The sequence below is a fragment of the Protopterus annectens genome, chromosome 7.part0, assembly GCF_019279795.1.
Source record: "Protopterus annectens isolate FY-2018-M chromosome 7.part0, PAN1.0, whole genome shotgun sequence".
NCBI lineage: Eukaryota > Metazoa > Chordata > Ceratodontiformes > Protopteridae > Protopterus > Protopterus annectens.
Genome location: NC_056739.1, coordinates 816,170,340 through 816,190,013, shown reverse-complemented (window position 1 = coordinate 816,190,013; position 19,674 = coordinate 816,170,340). Strand labels below are relative to the sequence as shown.

Below are 19,674 nucleotides of genomic sequence, written 5' to 3'. Positions count from 1 at the left end.
TAGAACATTGATGTGCAGGTTGTACTCTAAACTGGTCCATTCGCCTTGGACTGTCTGTCCCTGAAAAATGCCCCCCCACCCTATCAGGGAAATGTCCGTGGTCACCGTGGCTGTTGGTGTGGGTAACACAAACGGTCGGCCGCTGATGAAATTGTGATTCTGTAACCACCAAGACAGGTGTGCTTTGCAGGTGTTTGTAATGTGAATCTCGTGTGTCAGTGGTAACTGTTGGAACGACCACTTTGCGAACAGCAGCCATTGGAGAACTCTCATGTGTAGCCTCCCCATGGGAACTGCAATGAGGGAAGCCGACATGAGTCCCAAGACTTTCAAGACTAGTTTGGCTAGGGACTTTTTGGACAATAGTAGGAGAGATACGTGTTCTTGTAGGGAAGCTATTCTTGCAGAAGGGAGTTTTAGGAGCAAAGAACGGGTATCTAGCTCTGCCCCTATAAATGAAAAATGCTGCGAGGGCTGTAACGCAGATTTTTCAAAATTTATCGAAATCCCTAGCTGAACACAAAGGCTGAGAGTGTAGTCCCTGGCCTGTATCAGTTGACGCTCGGTGGTGGCAGAAAGGAGCCAGTCATCCAGATACGGAAACACCCGGAATCCTAGGCGTCTCAAGTGAGACGCTACCACTGCCATGCATTTGGTGAAAACCCTGGGGGCTGAGGTTAGACCAAAGGGCAGGGCTCGAAACTGAAAGTGGCTGGCTCCCAGCCGGAAGCGCAGGTGATCTCTGGACGCTCTGGCCATTTTGATGTGGTAGTAGGCGTCCCTGAGATCTATTGAACACATCCAGTCGTCCTTCTGTAAGAACGGAAGGATCGATTGAAGCGTGACCATCCTGAACTTTTCTTTCTTGACATATGTATTAAGATTGCTTAGGTCCAGAATTGGCCTCCAGTCCCCTGTCTTCTTTGGAACTAAAAAGAACCTTGAGTAAGTTCCGGATCCTGTTTGGTCCGCCGGGACTGGTTGGATGACTCTTGTTTCTAGCAGCTTTGAGATTTCTATAGCTGCAGGTTCTCGCAGATGGCGTGGAACATCTGGGAATCCTTTTTGTGGTAACGGGGGGAATAGAAAAGGAATTTTGTAACCTCTGGTAATAATGCTTTTTACCCATTTGTCTGATGTAAGTTTTTGCCAGGCCTGAGGGTATAAAGCCAAGCGTCCTCCGACTGCCTCCAGAGCAGGACAGTCGGGCCTCCTCTCAGGAGTGCTGGAAAGGCTTCCCCGGGATGGTATCCCTGTCGCCTTGGTTTTGCGGACCCCGTCTGTCGCCAGGGCAGCGTCTTCCACCTCTGCCCCCCCTCTGCCTCTGGAGGGGGCATCACCCTGTGTGCCTGGGAAAGAACTCTGGGGTTTACGAAACCACATCTTTCCACCTCATTGCCCTTTGGGGTATGGTCTGGATGGGGTGGAAAAACGGACTCCGACACCAGACAGAGTCTTTCCCTCTTGCTCACACCGGGTCAGGGTCTCCTTTACTTTGGGGCCAAAAAGAGTGGCGCCATCAAAGGGGGCATTAGTAAAGGAAGACTTGAAGGCTTCCGCAAAGGAGCACAGGCGCATCCAGGATTGTCTACGAAGAGCAATTGCTGAAGCTGCAGCCCTACTCGACCCTTCGGCCACATACGAGATGAGCCTCATGGACGAGTTCACAATAGATGTAAGGGTATTGAGCTGTGCTGTAACCTTATCCGAGACAGCAGCATCTGTACTACCCTTGAGGGTATCTCCCAACTCCTTGACTAGATCTCTCTGTAATCTTGTGAAGTGTGTTAAGTAGTTCAGCGATCGCATGGAAAAAGTCGCTGAGCTGAAAATGCGCTTCCCATATCTGTCCATGGTCCTAGAGTCTCTGTTAGGAGGATGATCAGACGAGGAAGATTCGGACATCTCCTTTTTCGTGGCAGCTGCCACCACCATAGCGTCCACTGGAACTCCCTTAGTGAGATATGACTTATCCTGAGGGGCAGTTATATATTTGTTAGGCTTCCTGGGAATTGGTTCCACTGTGTCAGGTGTCTCCCACGCCCTTCGAGCAATCAATTCCATTAACTCGTCGAAGGGCGGAGTGACCCAGGAGGAAGAAGGGCGAGCACCAAATACCTTCAGCAGAACCGACTCATCCTCAGAAGGGGGTAGGGCCTGCCAATCACCTCTCTGTTTCAGGATCTCCAAGATGTCAGAAAAGGAGACATCCTCTGTAGGTGATTTTGGGGACCCCTCTGACTCATCCAAGTCAGTATCCGATGTTAAGGATTCTTGTGGAGAATCTAAGTGCCTCCTCTTGCACAATCTTTTCCTCGGGATGTCATCGGGGGGGGCATCCGATGAAGCCTCCGAGGAAGAAGGGGCTCCCTCTGGGAGTGGCTGAGACACCGGTGCTTGATGCTTTTGTGTAGTCGTGGGTGCAGAAGAAGACAACGGACCTTTATGGGAGGGAGAAGTTGCTTCTGCTGAAGTGGTTGTCTGAGAAGACAATACCTTCCTCATAAGGTCGAAGGCCCCTGGACCCCGAGCCGAGGAATCCCCCAGTTCCGAAGAACACAGAGGTATCTCCGACGCAGAAACCAAGGGCATCGACCCCGAGGACGGAGCCGAAGTGATCCGTGCCGAGGCTCCGAGGGGGAGAGTCGGCACCGAAACATCGGTTCGACTCTCGGTCCCGGAACCAAGGATAGATCGTCGGCTCCGCGAGTCCGGTAATGGTTCCGACGGAATCGAGGTCAACGGGGCCGACCGAGAAAGGGACGGTTCCGGCACCAAGGGCTCCACTATCATCAGATCAACATCTCCCGGCTCCGAAGGCTGAGTAGGCCTTGGAGGAGGATCAGATGGAGATAAAGGAAGGCCTTCGAGTCTCGACACCAATTGAGAGGAGACTGCAATGAGTTTGGACAGGGCCGTGTTCTCCATTAACTTCTGCACCACACGATCTACGTTGGTGTCGGAGAGGGGCCTGGAAGACCGAGTCGAAGGAATTGAGGACGGTGCCGACCTCAACAGAGCAGGAGGTGGAAGCTCCGCCACCGGTTCCAAGACTCGAGGCTCGGTGACAGACAGAAGTTCGACACTTAGCCCCGAAGTCTGTGGAACCGGTGAATGAACCTTAAACGAAGAACTCGGAGCCGATGACCTGGGCTCCGATGTCTTCGACTCCTTCGAGGATCTAGAAGCCTGGTCTGACTTGTCAAGAGCCTCCTGGAAGGCAGGCTTCAAAAGACCTCTGTCCGTAAGCTTCCTGCACCTATCTGTCATGACCCTTCCACTAAAGGAATGACAGATAGAACAGTCTTCCTGTAAATGGAGAGGGCCAAGACAGTAGACACAGGAGCTATGGTTGTCAGTGACAGACATCTTCTGCCCACACTGACACCTCTTAAATCCTGACTTAGCTTTCTCAGACATTCTGCAAGAAAAAGTAAGTACACTATTACAAAACACTGTCAAATTAGGTTATCAAGTAACTAGCAATAAAATTGCAGGTATCAAAATCCAAGTTTAGCAGTAGTGGGGAAGGCCCTAAGGTAAACCTAAACTATATATATATATATATATATATATATATATATATAAACTATATATAATAGAAAAAGGATGACCAGACCACACACACACACACACACACACACACACACACACACTAAATATAAGAGTCAAGAATCCTAAAACTTTTGAAGAAAAAGTTAAAGAAAAAAGGTTATCTTATCTTCCCAGTTGGTCTGAGCTGTGTAGAAACGATGCGATCGGTTGCAGCGGCAAACTAGATCTGAGGTAAAGGCAGAGGGAATTGTTTGAGGTAGGTTGGTCTCGAGCTTCTTCTGGATGCAAAGCTTTGCTAAGCGGCCGACTCGGAGCCGAGGATCGGCTCCGACACCCATGTGTAAGAACAAACGGCGAGATTGAACACTCTCACATACATGTATTTGTCTGTGTGACAAGTGATACTTCAATAAAGGTATTTTAAAAAACATAATACAGTGTTTTGAATTTTACATTTTTCTTTAATAGATCTTGTGGAAAGCGTGAAGTATTCCAACAGTGCTCTTATAGTCTAGTTTCCTACTTCTTTATATCATATTTTCCAGTAAGGGAAAATCAGGTCTTAACACAAAGCTGACTTTGACTTTATGCTGAGGCATGCTTAAACTGCAACTGATGCAGTGCAGCAGTTGCACATAAATCATTGTCCTGTCTCATTATTCATAATTAGATATCCAATGTTCTAACCTAAAGCACAGGCTGCAACACTCCTCCAAATGGCTTCCAGTATCCTGCTTGGCTGCACCATTAATGTTGCAGGTTTTGAATTTGCAGTTTGTTAGATTTGGTCAAAATTTAATGTCATAGCCAGACACTGTAAATTAAATTAGAAAAAGCATTCTTTCAAAACTAATTCGCAAGCATAGCATAACTGATCATTTGACATGCACATCAGACTACATTAAAAAGTCACAATTATCCTTAGTTGGGCAAGAACCTATGGCCTGTAATGGAAAGATTATGTGCTTACCATAATAATAGAATTTTAAGGAGGAGGCCCATCCTCTGTACCCTTCCTCTATCCCTCAAATTTGGTGTAGCTAGTCTGGAGTCTCCTTTCCTTCTGTCTTGCATTTTCATCTTTTGTCATCTTGGAGGTGTTATAGGACATCTGTAGAGAATAGCCTATGTGGTACAGTCATGATGGGTGTGTGTGTGTGTGTGGGGGGGTTCCTGGTGGTCAGGAAAGGTTTTACTTGCCTGCTTAGCAGCCCTGTTGCCAGCAGTCAGTTCCCTTGGTTACAGAAGATGGGGCTTCTGCTTATACATACATCATTACAGGAAATGAAACGTTTGTGTTTCAGGCAAACACAAATCATATCTTTTGTTTCTTTCATGTCAGGTGTGCAGAGAAGTCCAGTTTCCAAGCAAACCCTGTCTAAGTGGCTGCTTCAGTTTCTGCTGTGATCAGCATGGAGAAACCTTACAAACCAAGTTAAAGCACATTTTGTGATGACATCAATTACTGCAGCTGCCTTTTTCAGGAATGTTTCAGCAGAAAGTATATGTGAGGTACCTAGCTAGACATCTTTTCACACATTATACGTTGGATACCCTTTCCAGGAGAAGAGCAGGCTTTGCCATTGCAGTTATGCTGAGAATGTTTCCTCTCCAGGGCTATGGCCATCTTTTATGCTTTAGAACTCGTTCCCATGTTATTATAGTATACTATAGCCGCAGTTGTTACAAGGAACATAGTACAGTTGTGAGAATATTTTCACCATAAGTCTAGCTGTTCAGCCAGTAGGATCACTGTTGCAGTACAGGCTCTCTTCCTCCCTCCTTACCCCTTTTCTTCTGCCAGTGTCCCCGGTTCCACTTCTGGAAGGATTCATTTTCAAACAAGGAGGTACCCTCTCCTTCCCTGCTCATTCTTCTTTTCTGTTGGATGGGATGGGCTTTGGCCTGCTTTCCTAGTTGAATAAGCACAACACTAATTCCTGGTCCCTCAGTCACCGAAAACAGAACTGAAGATGGCATGGGTGCCTTTAAGCACAACACTAATTCCTGGTCCCTCAGTCACCGAAAACAGAACTGAAGATGGCATGGGTGCCTTTAAGCACAACACTAATTCCTGGTCCCTCAGTCACCGAAAACAGAACTGAAGATGGCATGGGTGCCTTTAAGCACAACACTAATTCCTGGTCCCTCAGTCACCAAAAACAGAACTGAAGATGGCATGGGTGCCTTTACTCCTTTGTATCATACTTTTCAGTGATGTTTGTGGTGTGAAAGAGGTTGGCCATCTGTAGGCAACTCCCAAAAGCTCTGAAAGTGAAGCTGGATATGTGGGCAACCAGTTGGAGGACAGTTCTTACACATTTTACATGATAACTGCAGCAGTAATCCTGCTCCTTGAACCTGTATAATTATAGTGAGTATGGTCAAACAACTGTACTTTTTCATACATCTCATGAGTTTATCCCATCCCAAAATGCATAACCATACATGTAGTTATGTTATGTTATATTTTTTCTTTGCTGTAAAAAAAACTGTAAATATTCTGTCTGAAAGGTGGATTTTGCAGAAAAAAAGAGAGTTCTTAACTTATAAAATATTTTCCCCGTTTCCATCTGTAGGAAGCTGTCCGAGAAGGTGCACCCCCAAATTGGAAGAAGAAAGAAAAGCTTCCTCAAGTTACCAAGTCCTGGCACAACTACATGTGCAATGTAAGAGAGAAGCAAGTTGTTGTTTTGTTTTTTGTCTCTGCTTGTGATAGGTTCCTATAGTTGTTCTTTTGTATTACCATAATGAACTAGCAGCATTACTGGAACAGGCTTCACTGATGTAGGTTTGTTTGTCACTTATACACTTGATGATTGTATGTTTTTGCTTCATTCATTCTTCCTAATTGCTTCCTCCCACTAAGGTGTAACCCCAGTGCTGCTATAGTACAATATCTTGGTTTGACTTACCTTATGCAGGACGTATAGAGCTATATGATGATAATTGATGTAGACTCCTTAAAGGATAAAAAAGATGTTATGTCTTATCATAACGTTCCATCTGTGTTGTCGAGCTTCACTTATCCTTGACTATGAGTTTGGTTCTTTATCTCTGAAGTGACTTGGCCGTTATTCCTGCTCGTGCCTTCCAAAAACAATGGAGCTCAACCTTACCCATAATGCTCCTCTAAGCATTACCTCAGATCAAATTTGCAAAAGATAGTGACATGAATAACAGCTCAGAGACCATATCTGTATTCATAAAAGAAAAAACAATCTATTGGAATAGATCCATTCCACAGAGAAGCCTGAAAGGTGGGGGAAGGAGGGTGGAAATGTCAAGGATAAGGGAAGATCAGCAACACAGATAGAACATTGTGGTCAGACCTAATTTCTTTAACTTATGTTGTCAGTCTTCACTTAATCCCTGATTGTGGGACAGATTCCCCAGCTACCTAAATCTTGGGAGGTCTCATGGAAGTATATTCCTGAGCACCATCAAACCAAATGATGTTCGTCCTCTAGAGACCAGATCCAGCTTGTAATAAGTAACAGAGGTATGAGAGGATGCCCACATAGCCGCTGCACATATTTTTGTGTATAGAAGCTCTGGAATGAAAGACTGCAGAAGTGGCTGTTGCCCTCATTGAACGTGTTTTTACAGGTCCTGGTAGTTGCATTTTCTTTTTGTTATAAATGAAGGTTATATAGTCCTTGAGCCATTTAGCCAGAGTAACCTTAGAAACTGGTTTGCCCAGAGTAGCAGAAGAGAAAGAAACAAAAACTGATCAAATTTTCTGATTTATTTTGTTCTGTGAAGGTAAAAATGTAATTGTCTATGAACATCTAGCAAATGCAAACAGTATTCACCCTTGTTTGAAAATCTGGGGAAAATACTGGAAGTCGTATAGTCTGGTTGATATTAGACCTATTTTTGCTAGAAAGGAAGGATTTCTTCACAAGGACACCCAGTCGTTATAAAAAAGTAGGTAAGGAAGCTTGAAAGATAAGGCTTGTAGCTCAGATATTCTCCTAGCAGAAGTAATAGCAATCAAAAATAATGTTTTCCAGGATAAATACTTCAAATTGCAATTTGCAGATGGTTCAAATGGGGAATTAATTACAGACTGTAGCATCAGATTCAAGTCCCATGGTGCAGAAGGGTCTTTGTATGTAGGTATGAGCATTATGGTTCCTTTCAGAAAGGCTTTACAAAGTTTGTGGGACATTAGAACCGTATCATTTAGACCATTATGAAAATTTGAAATTGCAGGTAGACGCACTCATATAGTCGAGGAGGATGCTCCTGTACTGGAAAGTGATGTCAGAAACTCCAAGACCCTATCAGCTAATGCAGAATATGGGTCGAGGTTACTCTCTGTAGCCCATTTTGCCAATTTTTGCCACTTGCTGAAGTACTATCATCTAGTCGAAGGTTTATGGGAGGCTAGAACAATTTGTTAAACTGGGAAAGTGAGACTAGTATGCCTGGCAATCATTGGAACTGTAGAAGCTACGCTATGAGCTTGAGAGTTTGAAGATTTGGATGAACTAGTCCCTCCAAGTGGGGCAATCTGTCTAGAGCTGGATCCAGAGTCCATGGTTTCCAAATTAGGTGAGGCCAAATAAAGGGAAACCATATCTGTCAAGGCCAGAATGGGGCAATGAGAATTATCCTGCTCGTTGACCTGTTGGCTTTCTTTAGAAACTGGGATATGAAAGGGATGGAGGAAAGGCATAAGTAGACTGGGGGGGGGGGGGGGCAATCGTGAGGGAGAACATCTCTCGGTGACTTCCCCAGAGGGAGGGGATCAGGGCAAAGCAAAGTAGTTCCTGCACTTGCTGTTCAGGGGGGATGTAAAGAGATCACAGCAAGGCTGGCACCATTGGCAGAATATCCTTCCACCACCAAAGGAATGAGAGACCACTCGTGAGGCATTAGGATGTCCTTTGTCCGCAATCACATTGGAGCTCCCTGGAATATGCATTCTAATTAGAAAGTGGCCACTGTCATACCATGAGTGCTTCTCGACAAAGAGGGTAAGATCTGGTTCCCCCTTACTTGTTCGTGAACTAAACCACTGACATGTTGTTTGTTTGAATCACAATCGTTCCCAAGGAGAGGGTTTCTTGGAATGTTATCAGTGCTAAGAGCGCTGCCCTCGTCTCTAGAACACTGATGTACAAATTGACCTCCAGGTGGGACCAAGTGCCTTGGACTGTCTTTGCCAGATAATGTGCCCACCCACTCTATCTGGAAGCATCCGTGGTCTCTGTAGCTTAGGGTTGAGGAGGGACAAAGGGTTGGCCTTTCAACCTTTTTTGGAGTGAAGCCACCAACTCAGGTCTTTCTTGCATAGATTAGTGAGCATTACCAGATGGGCCATTGGTTGATTCAGTAAGGACCATTGAGATGCCAAGAGCCATTGGAGGATCTGCATGTGATATCTTGCAAGGGGAACTAAAGTGATGGAGGCTGACATTGATCCTAGAGTTTGTAACACCAGTCTTGCTTCTTTTCTTGAAGTCTTTTTGCTGCAAATAATCTGACTGACTTGCAATTTTATTCTTTGAAGTCTTCCTTTGGGAAGAAACGTGATGCTAGTTTTTGTGTTTAGCATCGCTCCTATGAATTCTAACTGCTGTGTTGGCTCTAGATGAGATTTTCCATAGGTTACAGTGATCCCCAGTGAAGTGCAAGTTTGAAGAGCATAGTTTCTTGCCTGCAATGTAGATGCCTGGTGGGAGCAGTAATGAGCCAGTCGTTTAGATATGGAAACACAAGGAATTCTTTCAGTCTGAAGTGAGCTGCTACCCCTGCCATGCATTTTGTGAACACCATGAGGGCTGTGGTGAGACCAAAGGGCAGGGCTCTGATAATGACAAGCTCCCAGCTGGAAGTGCAGGAATCTTCTGGAGTGCTTGTCCATTTTTACATGATAATATGCATCCTGAAGATCTGTTGAAGCACATCCAATTGTCTTTTCCTAAGAATGGAAGTATAGACTGAACTGTAACCATCCAGAATTTGGTTTGTTGAACTGACTTGTTCAATACACTGAAATACAGAATCGGTCTCCAGTCCTTTGTTTTCTTTGGCACTAAAAAGAATCTTGAGTAAACTCCAGATCATATCTGGTCTGGTGGGACTGCTTGAATGACTCTTTTGTCAAGCAGTTTTTGAATTTCTAAAACTGCTGCATCCCTGTGACTGGGTGGGATGTTTGGGATTATTTTCGATTGTCTGGGTGTTTTTGAAAATGGGACATTGTAACCTTTGGTAATAATCCATCTGCACCGAATTGTCCATTGTTATCCTTAACCAGACAGGGAGGTGCAGGGATAATCATCCCCTGACTGCCTCCAGAGCACAGCAATCAGGCCTCCATTCAGGAGCACTGATAGGAGTTACCAGGGAAAGAATCCCTGGAACCCTGATTTTGCAGGCCACCTCTGCCTCGAGTATGACGTCTTCCATTGTATCTCCCCCCTCTGCCCCAGGGAGAGTTATTGCCAAGTGAGTTGTGGAAAGGTCCTTGGGAATTTTTGAACCATAGCTTCTCACTTCTCTTGTTCCTGGAGTAAGACCATTGAGGAGTGGAAAAGTGTATGTCCACAGCAGAAAGGGTCTTTCCAGCCTTCTCACATCTGGCAATGGTCTCTTTTAACTTTGGGGCCAAAAAGGATGTTCCATCAAATGGAGCATTAACGAAAGAAGACTTGAATGGCTTCGCAAATTCACATAAGTACGTCCAGGCATGTCTCCTCATGGCTATGCCAGAACCCGCTGCCCTAGTCGTCCCTTTGGTTGCATGCACAATGAGCCTCATTGACGAATTGCATATTGAATCAAGGGTTGCCAGCTGGGAGGATACTTTGTCCTGAACCCCCTCAGCTACTGCTCCTGTTAGAGTATTTGATAGCTCCTTTATCAGATCTCCTTGAAGTCTCATGAAATGTGTCATGAAGTTCAAGGACCTGAGTGCAAAGGTTGATGAAGTGTATATGCGCTTCCCAAATCTATCTACTGTCCTAGACTCTTTATAAGAAGGATGAATAGTAGAACTTTCATCAGCAAGTTCCTTTTTGGTGGCTGCTGCAACCACCATGGCATCTACTGATATACCTTTAGCCCAATGCTGCTGATCCTGAGGGGCTGACAAAATGCATTCTGGCCTCTTGGGAATTGGTTTGATGGAATCTGATATCTTCCAGGCTGCACAATCAATTTAAATAGATGTCGGTGGGCGGAGAGATCCAAGAGGTAGATGGTTGGGCATGGAAAGCCTCCAAGTATACTGATGTGAAGTGTAGCCACCCATCTGTTTCAGAATCTCTAATATGTCTCCAAAGGCGACATCTTCCAGGGGTGACTGTGGGGAACCTTCCCTTTCACTGAAATCAGTATCTTCTGTGCAAGACTCTTCAGGGGAGTCCAAGTGCTTCCTCTTGTACTTCCTCTTCAGGGGTATCTCCTTGGTGGGATGGGCCAGAGAGGTATTTAAAGAGGACATGACCACCATGGTTGGATCCTGAGGTTTCTATGCCCGCTGTCCCAGGGCAGAGACTGCAGCGGAGCTCTGGGTGAGGGATAGAATAAGGTTGTTGGTCTGACCAAAGTGGTATCGACTGTGAGCCTGTAGTGGACAAGGCCCTATCCATGGCCTCAAAAGCAGCTCCCCCCAGTGGAATGGGAGCCTGGAACCAAAACAGACTCTTTCAGAACCATGGTCCCATCCCGCATAGAGGAAGTCACCTCCGAAGTCGAAGCTGGAGTCGAGCTTGTGTGCCGAAGCCCAGAAGAGCATGGACAGGTCCGACAACACCAGAGTGGAACCATGCTCCCTGGACCCGACAATGAATCCTCGACCCAAGGAGGGCTCCATTTCCATCAGAACCGAAGAGTTCAGGCCAGTTATTGGTACCAGAGATGCAGATCATGCCAGCACGGAGATGGTCAAAGCTGGGACTCTCTGCACCAGGAACTCTGAAAGCTCAGCTGGAGTCAGAGGAGGAACAAGAACTGGTGTAGAGACAAGTAAAGTTCTAGAGTCAGAGGGGCTATGAACTAAGGAAGTGGCCAATTCCCTCGCTGCCAAAAGCTGCCCACCAGTCTCAAAATATTGGACTCTGTGAGGCTCTTGGTGGAATGGACTGAAGAGACCAGGGACGGGGTTTCTCCAAGAAGGGTCTTGGAGGTTGGTCTGCAAAGGGGTCTGACATTGGTGAATATCTTATGCATGGCCTGTCTTTAATTGAAAACTCCTTTAGTTCTGAAACCACTGCAACAAAGGCAAGAGAAGGTTCCAAAATTGTTTGGTCTAAAACAGTAATGGGTGCTGAAATTGTTGGTGCAGAGGTAGCTGCCGACAGCACTGATGGTGGAAGCAGTTTCCCAGTCAGTTCCACTGAAACTTTGGGAATTGGGGAAGTCTTAGCCATTTTGATTGGCAGTGCAGATGAGAGTGCTGGAACCAGCTGTTAAAGAACGAAAATGTTGTTGACAGTAGAAAACAAAAGAAAAAGGGCACGTATAAGTGTGGCTGTTGTCTGCAATGTCCAAACATTAAGGAAGGAGATATGATATATTTAAGTGCTAGGGACAAATATATAAAAAGTTAAAGTTATGCTAATTGTAACACAAACGGGGTGGTTTACATTGCTTTATGTAGTGGATGTCAGGCAGTCTATTTAGGGAAAATGGGAGGGAAGTTCAAGTTATGGATTTATGAACATAAATATGATATCAAGAAAAAGAATTTAACCAATGCACTATACAAACATACTTTGGAATGTGAGGGGGCAGATTACTTTTTTGTTGTTGAAGTAGTAGATCTGGACATTTGAGGTGGACCTTGGGAGACCAGGTTAGAATACAGGGAACTTTACTGGCAGATTATTTTTGAAGCTAGTAGGTTCCCTAGGTTGAACGATAAGGTCTCCCTGGCACCAGTTTTGAAGTTAAGGGCAGCTAAACTCTAACACTTACATTATATGGTCACTAGATGGTAGTATAGGATAAGATTTAGGAGGTGTAACAGAATGCTTATTTGAATAATTTAATTTTTATAAAGTTTTTTTATTAAGTTTTCTAAATATGGATTTTTTTTAAGTGTATGTGTTTTGACATGTAGAGGTGTAAGATATTTTAACAGCAATTTGTATAAGTGTTTTTAAAAGTTTGTATTATGTTTTTAGTTATTTTTTAAGCATGGTCTAGTACAAATTGATTAATTGATTTATTGGGGTGGTTCAAGTATATAAATAAGGTGTGTTAATTGGGTATGCTGTTATGTGATGAAGTTTCTTTGTAAGACGGAAATGCTGTGATAATGTTAAGCGTTCTTATTTATCTAATAAACTATCTTTGGACTCTATTTGCTGTCCCTGCAAGTGTGCTTATTCTGTGGTTTACTGGTCATGTATCTTGGGCACACTATCCACCTTACTTTTGGTTTTAAGGTCTACACTAACATCAAAGGTAAATACAAAGCAAAGCCTTATCCACATCTAGGGAGCTCTGACCACCTAGCTATCCTGCTGGTTCCAGCTTATAAATCCATACTGAAAACCAGTACACCGGCTAGAAAACAAATAAGGATCTGGCCTGAGGGAGCAATCTCAGCTCTTCAAGACTGCTTTGACTGTACAGACTGGTCAATGTTTAGAGAGGCTGCTGTGACAAACAACCATATTGACTTGGACACATACACTGAGTTGGTCAAAGCTTACATTTCAGTGTGTGTGGAGGATGTAACAAACACCAAATTCATCAGCATACGGGCAAATCAAAAACCTTGGCTAACTAGTGAGGTGTATGAGCTCTTGAAAGTAAGAAATACAGCTTTCAAATCCCAAGATATGGAAACTTTAAGTGTGGCCAGAGCCAAACTGAAGAAAGGTATCAAAGAGGCAAAAAGATCCTATGGCAGAAAAATCCAAAGCCACTTCAGGGACCAGAAGGATACCAGGCAGCTATGGAAAGGAATTTAAACTATCACCAACTACAAGCCTACATCAGCTTCATGTGATGATAACGTCGAGTTTCTGAACCAATTGAACAAATTCTTCAGTAGATTTGATGCTGACAGCAAAACAACAGCATGCAGAATCCCTGAAGATAAGGTTGCAGTGGTGCTGAGCTTCAATACAATCGATTCACCAGAACCCTAAAATGTGTCAGCCTGAGGAAAGCAGCTGGCCCTGACAACATCATGGGCAGGATACTAAGCGGATGTGAGACGAAACTGGCTCCAGTACTCACTGACATCTTCAACACCTCACTCCATCTAGCCAGTGTTCCAAAATGTGTCAGGGAGATAACTATCATTCCTCTACCCAAAAAACCACAGCCAACAACTCTGAATGACAACTGACCAGTTGCTTTAACCTTGATGGTAATGAAGTGCCTGGAGAGGCTGGTCAAAGTTCATATAGCCGCAATCTTACCTGTGACCCTGGACACACTACAATTTGCATACAAGACAAACTGCACTACAGGGGATACCATCCAACTAGCTCTCCATGAAACACTGAACCACTTACAAGGTAAAAACTGCTATGCAAGACTGCTATTCATTGATTTCCATTCTGCCTTCAACACTGTCATCCCTCAGACTCTGACATTGAAGCTACTTTAAATGGGCATAGACTGTCACTTATGCAATTGAATTCTGAGCTTCCTTACTGAAAGGCCTAAAAAAGGTTCGTGTAGGAGACAACAGCTCCGGAAGTATCATCCTGAACACAGGAGTACCACAGGGGTGTGTCTTAAGCCCTTTTTCTTTTCACTCGGCTGACACATGACTGTATGGCCAGACATGAAATGATCATCATCATCAGTCCCCTTTTTCCCATTTTTTCTACATGGGGTCGGGGTATCATGTTAATGTCGCAGATTTTCTTTCCCACAATCCATTCGCCTCTTTGCTGAATGTCCTCGCTTCCTCCTACCTGCTTCCTGTCTGTCCCAAATCTTCCTCACCAGGTTGTCTTATGCTTTTCTGCACGTGTCCAAACCACCGTAATCTGTTCTCTTTGATCTTTTCTGCAATTGGAGCTACTTTGGCTTCTTTATTTATGTCCTCATTTCTTTGTCTATCCCACAGCATGCATTGCATCCTACTACCATCTCAACTTAATTTCCATCATCTCTAGCTTTTTCAACTGTTCTGCCTTTACTGCCCAGGTTTCTGTACCACACAGTAGTACTGGTCCCACCACTGTCATGTACACCTTACTTTTCAGCTTCTTTGGCATTCTTCTGTCATAGGCAACACCTGACACTCTATGCCATTTGGGTGCAGCCCCTCAAATTCTAGCTTTCACCTCTTCATTCAGACTTCCCTTCTCCTCAAACACCTCTCCCAGATACTTGAAGCTGTTTACCTGTTCCACTATCTTCCCTGCTGTCTCTATTTTTAGTTTCTTTCAATTTCCCCAATTTGCTGCCATTACCACTGTCTTATCTGTGCTTACTTTCATCCCATGTGCCTTGAGTTTTGCATTCCATTCTCCTATACTTTACTGAAGTTCTTGCTCAGAGTCTGCCTGTAATGCCACATCGTCTGCATACAGCAACTTTGTTGATCTGTCCCCTCCGAACTGTGTGCTAATGTAGTCCATCACCAGTATGAATAGCAGTGGGCTCAGGGCTGAACCCTGGTGTACCCCCCACTCCCACTGGAAACCCCTCTCTGAGGTCAAACACTGTTCGTACTTGAGTCTTTAGGATCTTGTACATAGCATGTACTAATTCTCCCAATGTTTCTGGGACTTCAAACCACGGCAGTACTGCCCAGATCAGCTTTCTTGGGACCTTGTCATATGCTTCTTCCATGTCTAGGAATGCCTAGTTGGACTCTCTCCTCATCTCTAACTTCTTCTCAAATATCTGTCTCACTGCAGACATTGGGTCAATTGTACTACGTCCTGATCTTAATCCAAACTGCTCATCTCCCATCTTACGTTCTACTACCCTGGTTGTCCGTTTATCAGTCACCCTCTCCAGAACTTTCATGCAATGTGATAGGAGTTTGATGTCTCTGTATTGCCCACAGTTGTGGATGCCCTCTTTGTTCTTGTACACTGGCAAGAGTAGGCTTATTCTCCAGTCATCTGGAATACGCCTTTCTCTCCACAATGCTATGAGTACCCTCAGGAGCCACTTCTCCCCCATCTTACCCAGCATCTTTATCATAGCTGCTGTAACCTCATCTGACCCTGCTGATTTCCCTGACTTCACTTTCCTTAGTGCTGTTCTTCTTTTAGGGTGGGCTCTGCTTCTTCGCTCATCCTAGGCTGTTTCTGGGACAGTGCAACTTCTGTGGGGCTTTCTTCATTTAGAAGCTGCAGGAAATACTCCTTCCCATCCCCCTTTGATGTCCTGTGGGCTGGTGAGCAGGTTGTTCTGACATCCCGTATGAAGGATGTTTGACTATCTTCTCTATCTTTCTGTCGTTGCCTTGCAACCTGATATAGTTTCTTTGTGCCATTTACTGAGTCACATTCCAGAAGTTGGTAGAGTGCCTCCAATGCCCTATTCTTTGCTATTGCAACTTCTTTCTTGGCTTCTGTGTTAGCCAACCAGTAGTCCGTCTTAGCCTGGTCATTTCTTTCTCTCTCCTACTTTTTCATACACTCCTTCTTTCTTTTGATGACGTCCTGGACTTCTGCATTCCACCGCTAGCTTTCCTTTTTTTTTTTTAAAACAAGTTTATTAGTTTTAACATACAAAATAAATATTATAACAATCTTATACAAGCAGTTAACATATAAACAATTATAACATTTGATAAAACAACTAAGGTATTTACAAAGACATCCACTGTAAATCAAATCAATTAATTAAACTGTAACATCTTACTAATGAAACTAAGACTGTTTTAACAAGTTTTGTAAGGTATCCCATATATTATAGTAAGATGTTTTCCTAATGGTTCTTGACTTTATTGTCATTAGTTCCATATGACACACTTCAATCATAACATTTTTAAATTCATTAAATGAAGGAGGAGTATCTGAAATCCAGTTTCTGGTTATTATCTTTCTAGCCACAGCTAGAATTGACCATAATAAGGGAAGTTTAACTTCGCTAGCTTTCCTTATGTACGTTATTTCTATACTGGGCTCAGCCACATATCTTTTCTGTAGTCCTGATACATGCTGTTCTTAGGCGCTGCCATTCTTGCTCAACTCCACGTATTTCCTCCTCCTCTTGGGGTGCTAGAGCCCTGAGTAATTCCTAGAACTGCTGTATGTTCTTTCCAGTCAGCATCCAGGTCTTCAGCCTGGTCTCTGTTGACCTTAGAGCCTTCTCTGATCACTGCTTTCAACTGATTGTGGCAACTAGTGGTTTATGCTGTGTGCTGACTGTTTCAGTTGGGATGACTTTGCAGTCATGGATTGTACCCCAGTGTCTTTTCCTTACTAGGAGGAAGTCTACTTGAGTTGCATGTTGACTACTCTTGTATGTGATCTTGTGACTGTCTCCCTTTCTGAACTGTGTGTTGGCTACTATTAAGCCATTTGCCAGCCAGAAGTCTAGAATGGCTTCTCCTTCTTTATTCCTGTTGCCCCACCCATGTGGACCAAGGCAGTCCTCATATCCTGTTCTGTCTGTCCCGATATGTGCATTTAAGTCACCCATTATCAACACCAATTGATGTTGTCCTGCTTTATCTAGTATGTCCTACAGCTGCTGTCTGAATGCACTCTTTTCCTCATTATCACATCCCTGCTGTGGGGCCTAGGCTGAGATTATGAATACTGCCCTATCATAGGCTGCGATTATGAATACTGCCCTATCATAGGCTGTGATTATGAATACTGCCCTGTCATTACACTGGAGTCAGATTGCCATGAGTCTGTCATTAATTCTGATGATATCCCTCACTGCCTTCTGAAGCTTCTCTCTCACCACAATTCCTATACCATTTATATGCCTCTCCCCCTCCTGAGTAGTAGTGTCTGGATCCCAGGCCAAGTGGCTTTGCTGCACTGCCCTTCCATCTTGTCTCCTGGATACATAAGATGTCCAGCCTCCCCCATATCATCATACCATCCACTTCCAATCTGCGTCCTGTCAGTGAACGTACATTAAGCATAGCAATTCGTAGCAATTCATGTTCATGTTCGGCAGGTTGGTTGGTTTTACGTCCAGCTTTCGCTCAACAGCTATCCCAGGTAACCCAGACTGGGCAACTAGATGCCAGCTGACCAGTAGCTTATTGACCCAGGGCTTCTAGGCTTTATGGCGGGCACACACTGGCCAATAGGAGCAGATATACCCCTCCCACTGTTAGCATGGTTCCCTGGCATAGGTCAGAGTAGGCCGGGTCCTCAACCCACTTATCACCAGTAACTACCCATGCCCATTTTGGCGACATTAGTCAACATGACCGAATCACCTAGAGCCATATTTTACACCATCGAATGGCTAGCCCTGCCACGGCACGCAGTCTGTGATCCGTGTTCTCCTGTCTTGAGGATACTGAGCACCACAGTAAATGCCTAAAGTGGTTCGTCTGTACAACTCTTCCCACCTATTGTGCACCATGTAGAGTCTGTGCTGTTGCCCACAATCCATTCATTGGTGAATTTGAGATGGAAATGCTCAGCATATTTTTCAGACATGGGAGGAGCCTCACAGAGACACAGGGAGAACATGCAAACTCCAAACAGGCATTGGTCGGAGGTCAGGATCGAACCTCATGCATGGGAAGCGAATACCTTAACCATTATGCCAACTGGTCTATAATGACATGAGATGAATAGGATCATCAAATTCACAGATGACACCACTGTTATACGCCTGGTCAAAGACTGAGAGGAGGAGGCCTACAGGAACGAGATTGATCAACTGTTGGTCTGGTGTGACAACAGCACTCCAGCACTGAATGTCAGCAAGACAAAGGAGCTGATTGTTGATTTCAGAATATCTCAAGTACCATAAAACCTCTAGTGATGAAAGGGGAGACAGTGGAAAGGGTCAAGAGTACAAAGTTTTTGGGTGTTCATGTCACAGAAAAATTATCCTGGTCAGTTCATGTATCCAGCACAGTCAAAAAATCTCAACAATGCTTGCACTTTCTAAGGAAACGTAAGAAGGCAAAAGTAGCAAACACCATACTTCAGACCTTTTATAGGGGCACCATTGAACGTGTCCTGACCAACAACATTATAGTCTGGTATGGGAACTGTAACAATCAGGATTGGAAGGCTCTCAAGAGAGTTGTAAGGTTGGCTGAAAGAATCATTGGCTCCTCCCTTACACCTCTGGAAGATCTAGACAAATGTCAGTGCATCGACAGGCCCAAAAAGATTTCCAGCGATCCAATGCATCCTGCCAATGTTCTGTACACTCACCTCTCCTCAGGCAGGAGATACAGAAGCCTGCATTGTAAGACCACCAGACTAAATAACAGTTTCTTTCCACTCTCCTTTAGACTGTTGAACTCCTGGGAAAAATGAACCACGAGTCTTTCGAAACACTTAACCACATATGTTACATAACTAGCCTGTCAAGTGGCTTATTTTATGGATGTGCAATAACCAAGTGCAGTACTAAGGTAGCTCACCTACCACAATGAAGGACTGTTAAGTGCAATATACAGACTGTGCAGTAATTCAGTCTAATCATGGATATGCTGCTAGTGTTTCAATTTTTCTTTGACAATATTACCTTCATCTTGTTCCTTGTCTCCTGTTCTGGGATAGGTGTGGGTCACTGCTGTCCTACGTTATACTTACTAATTGCTACTTATTACATTTCTACTGTGATATTTTATTAATTTTTCTCTGTCTATATGTGCAACTGTTTCCTTCATTGAGAAGGAAGCATTGTAATTTCGTTCAGCTACACTGCTGTGTGGTTCTGAATGACGATGAAGTTTTCTTTGACTTGACTTTGAGACATTAGATATTTATAAGGAGACTATATCCAAGAGACAGGCGGGCTTTACAACTGTATGATTCAGACAAAAATATTCTACTAGCTATTTAAATAATAAGCAAAGTAAATAATAAGTAAGTACATCTCAGTACAGCCAACTTCAACCAGCAAAACTACTGCATTGGTTAATAGTCCAACAACAGCTAAAACTACAGTGGGGAATGCATGCTTGCTCTGCCTGAACTGAAGTACATCTCCTCAGTACAGCCAATTTCAACCTGC

At 44.2% G+C, this 19,674-nt stretch overlaps 1 protein-coding gene across 1 annotated transcript in view; it reads left to right on the top strand.

Moving 5' to 3' along the window:
* LOC122806107 (actin-like protein 6B) overlaps window positions 1-19,674 on the top strand; it is a 298,586-nt gene that overhangs the window by 138,408 nt on the left and 140,504 nt on the right. Inside the window, exon 9 of the mRNA XM_044076345.1 lies at window positions 6,135-6,224. Coding sequence (XP_043932280.1) covers window positions 6,135-6,224 — 90 coding nt within the window. The remainder of the gene's footprint in view (window positions 1-6,134; window positions 6,225-19,674) is intronic.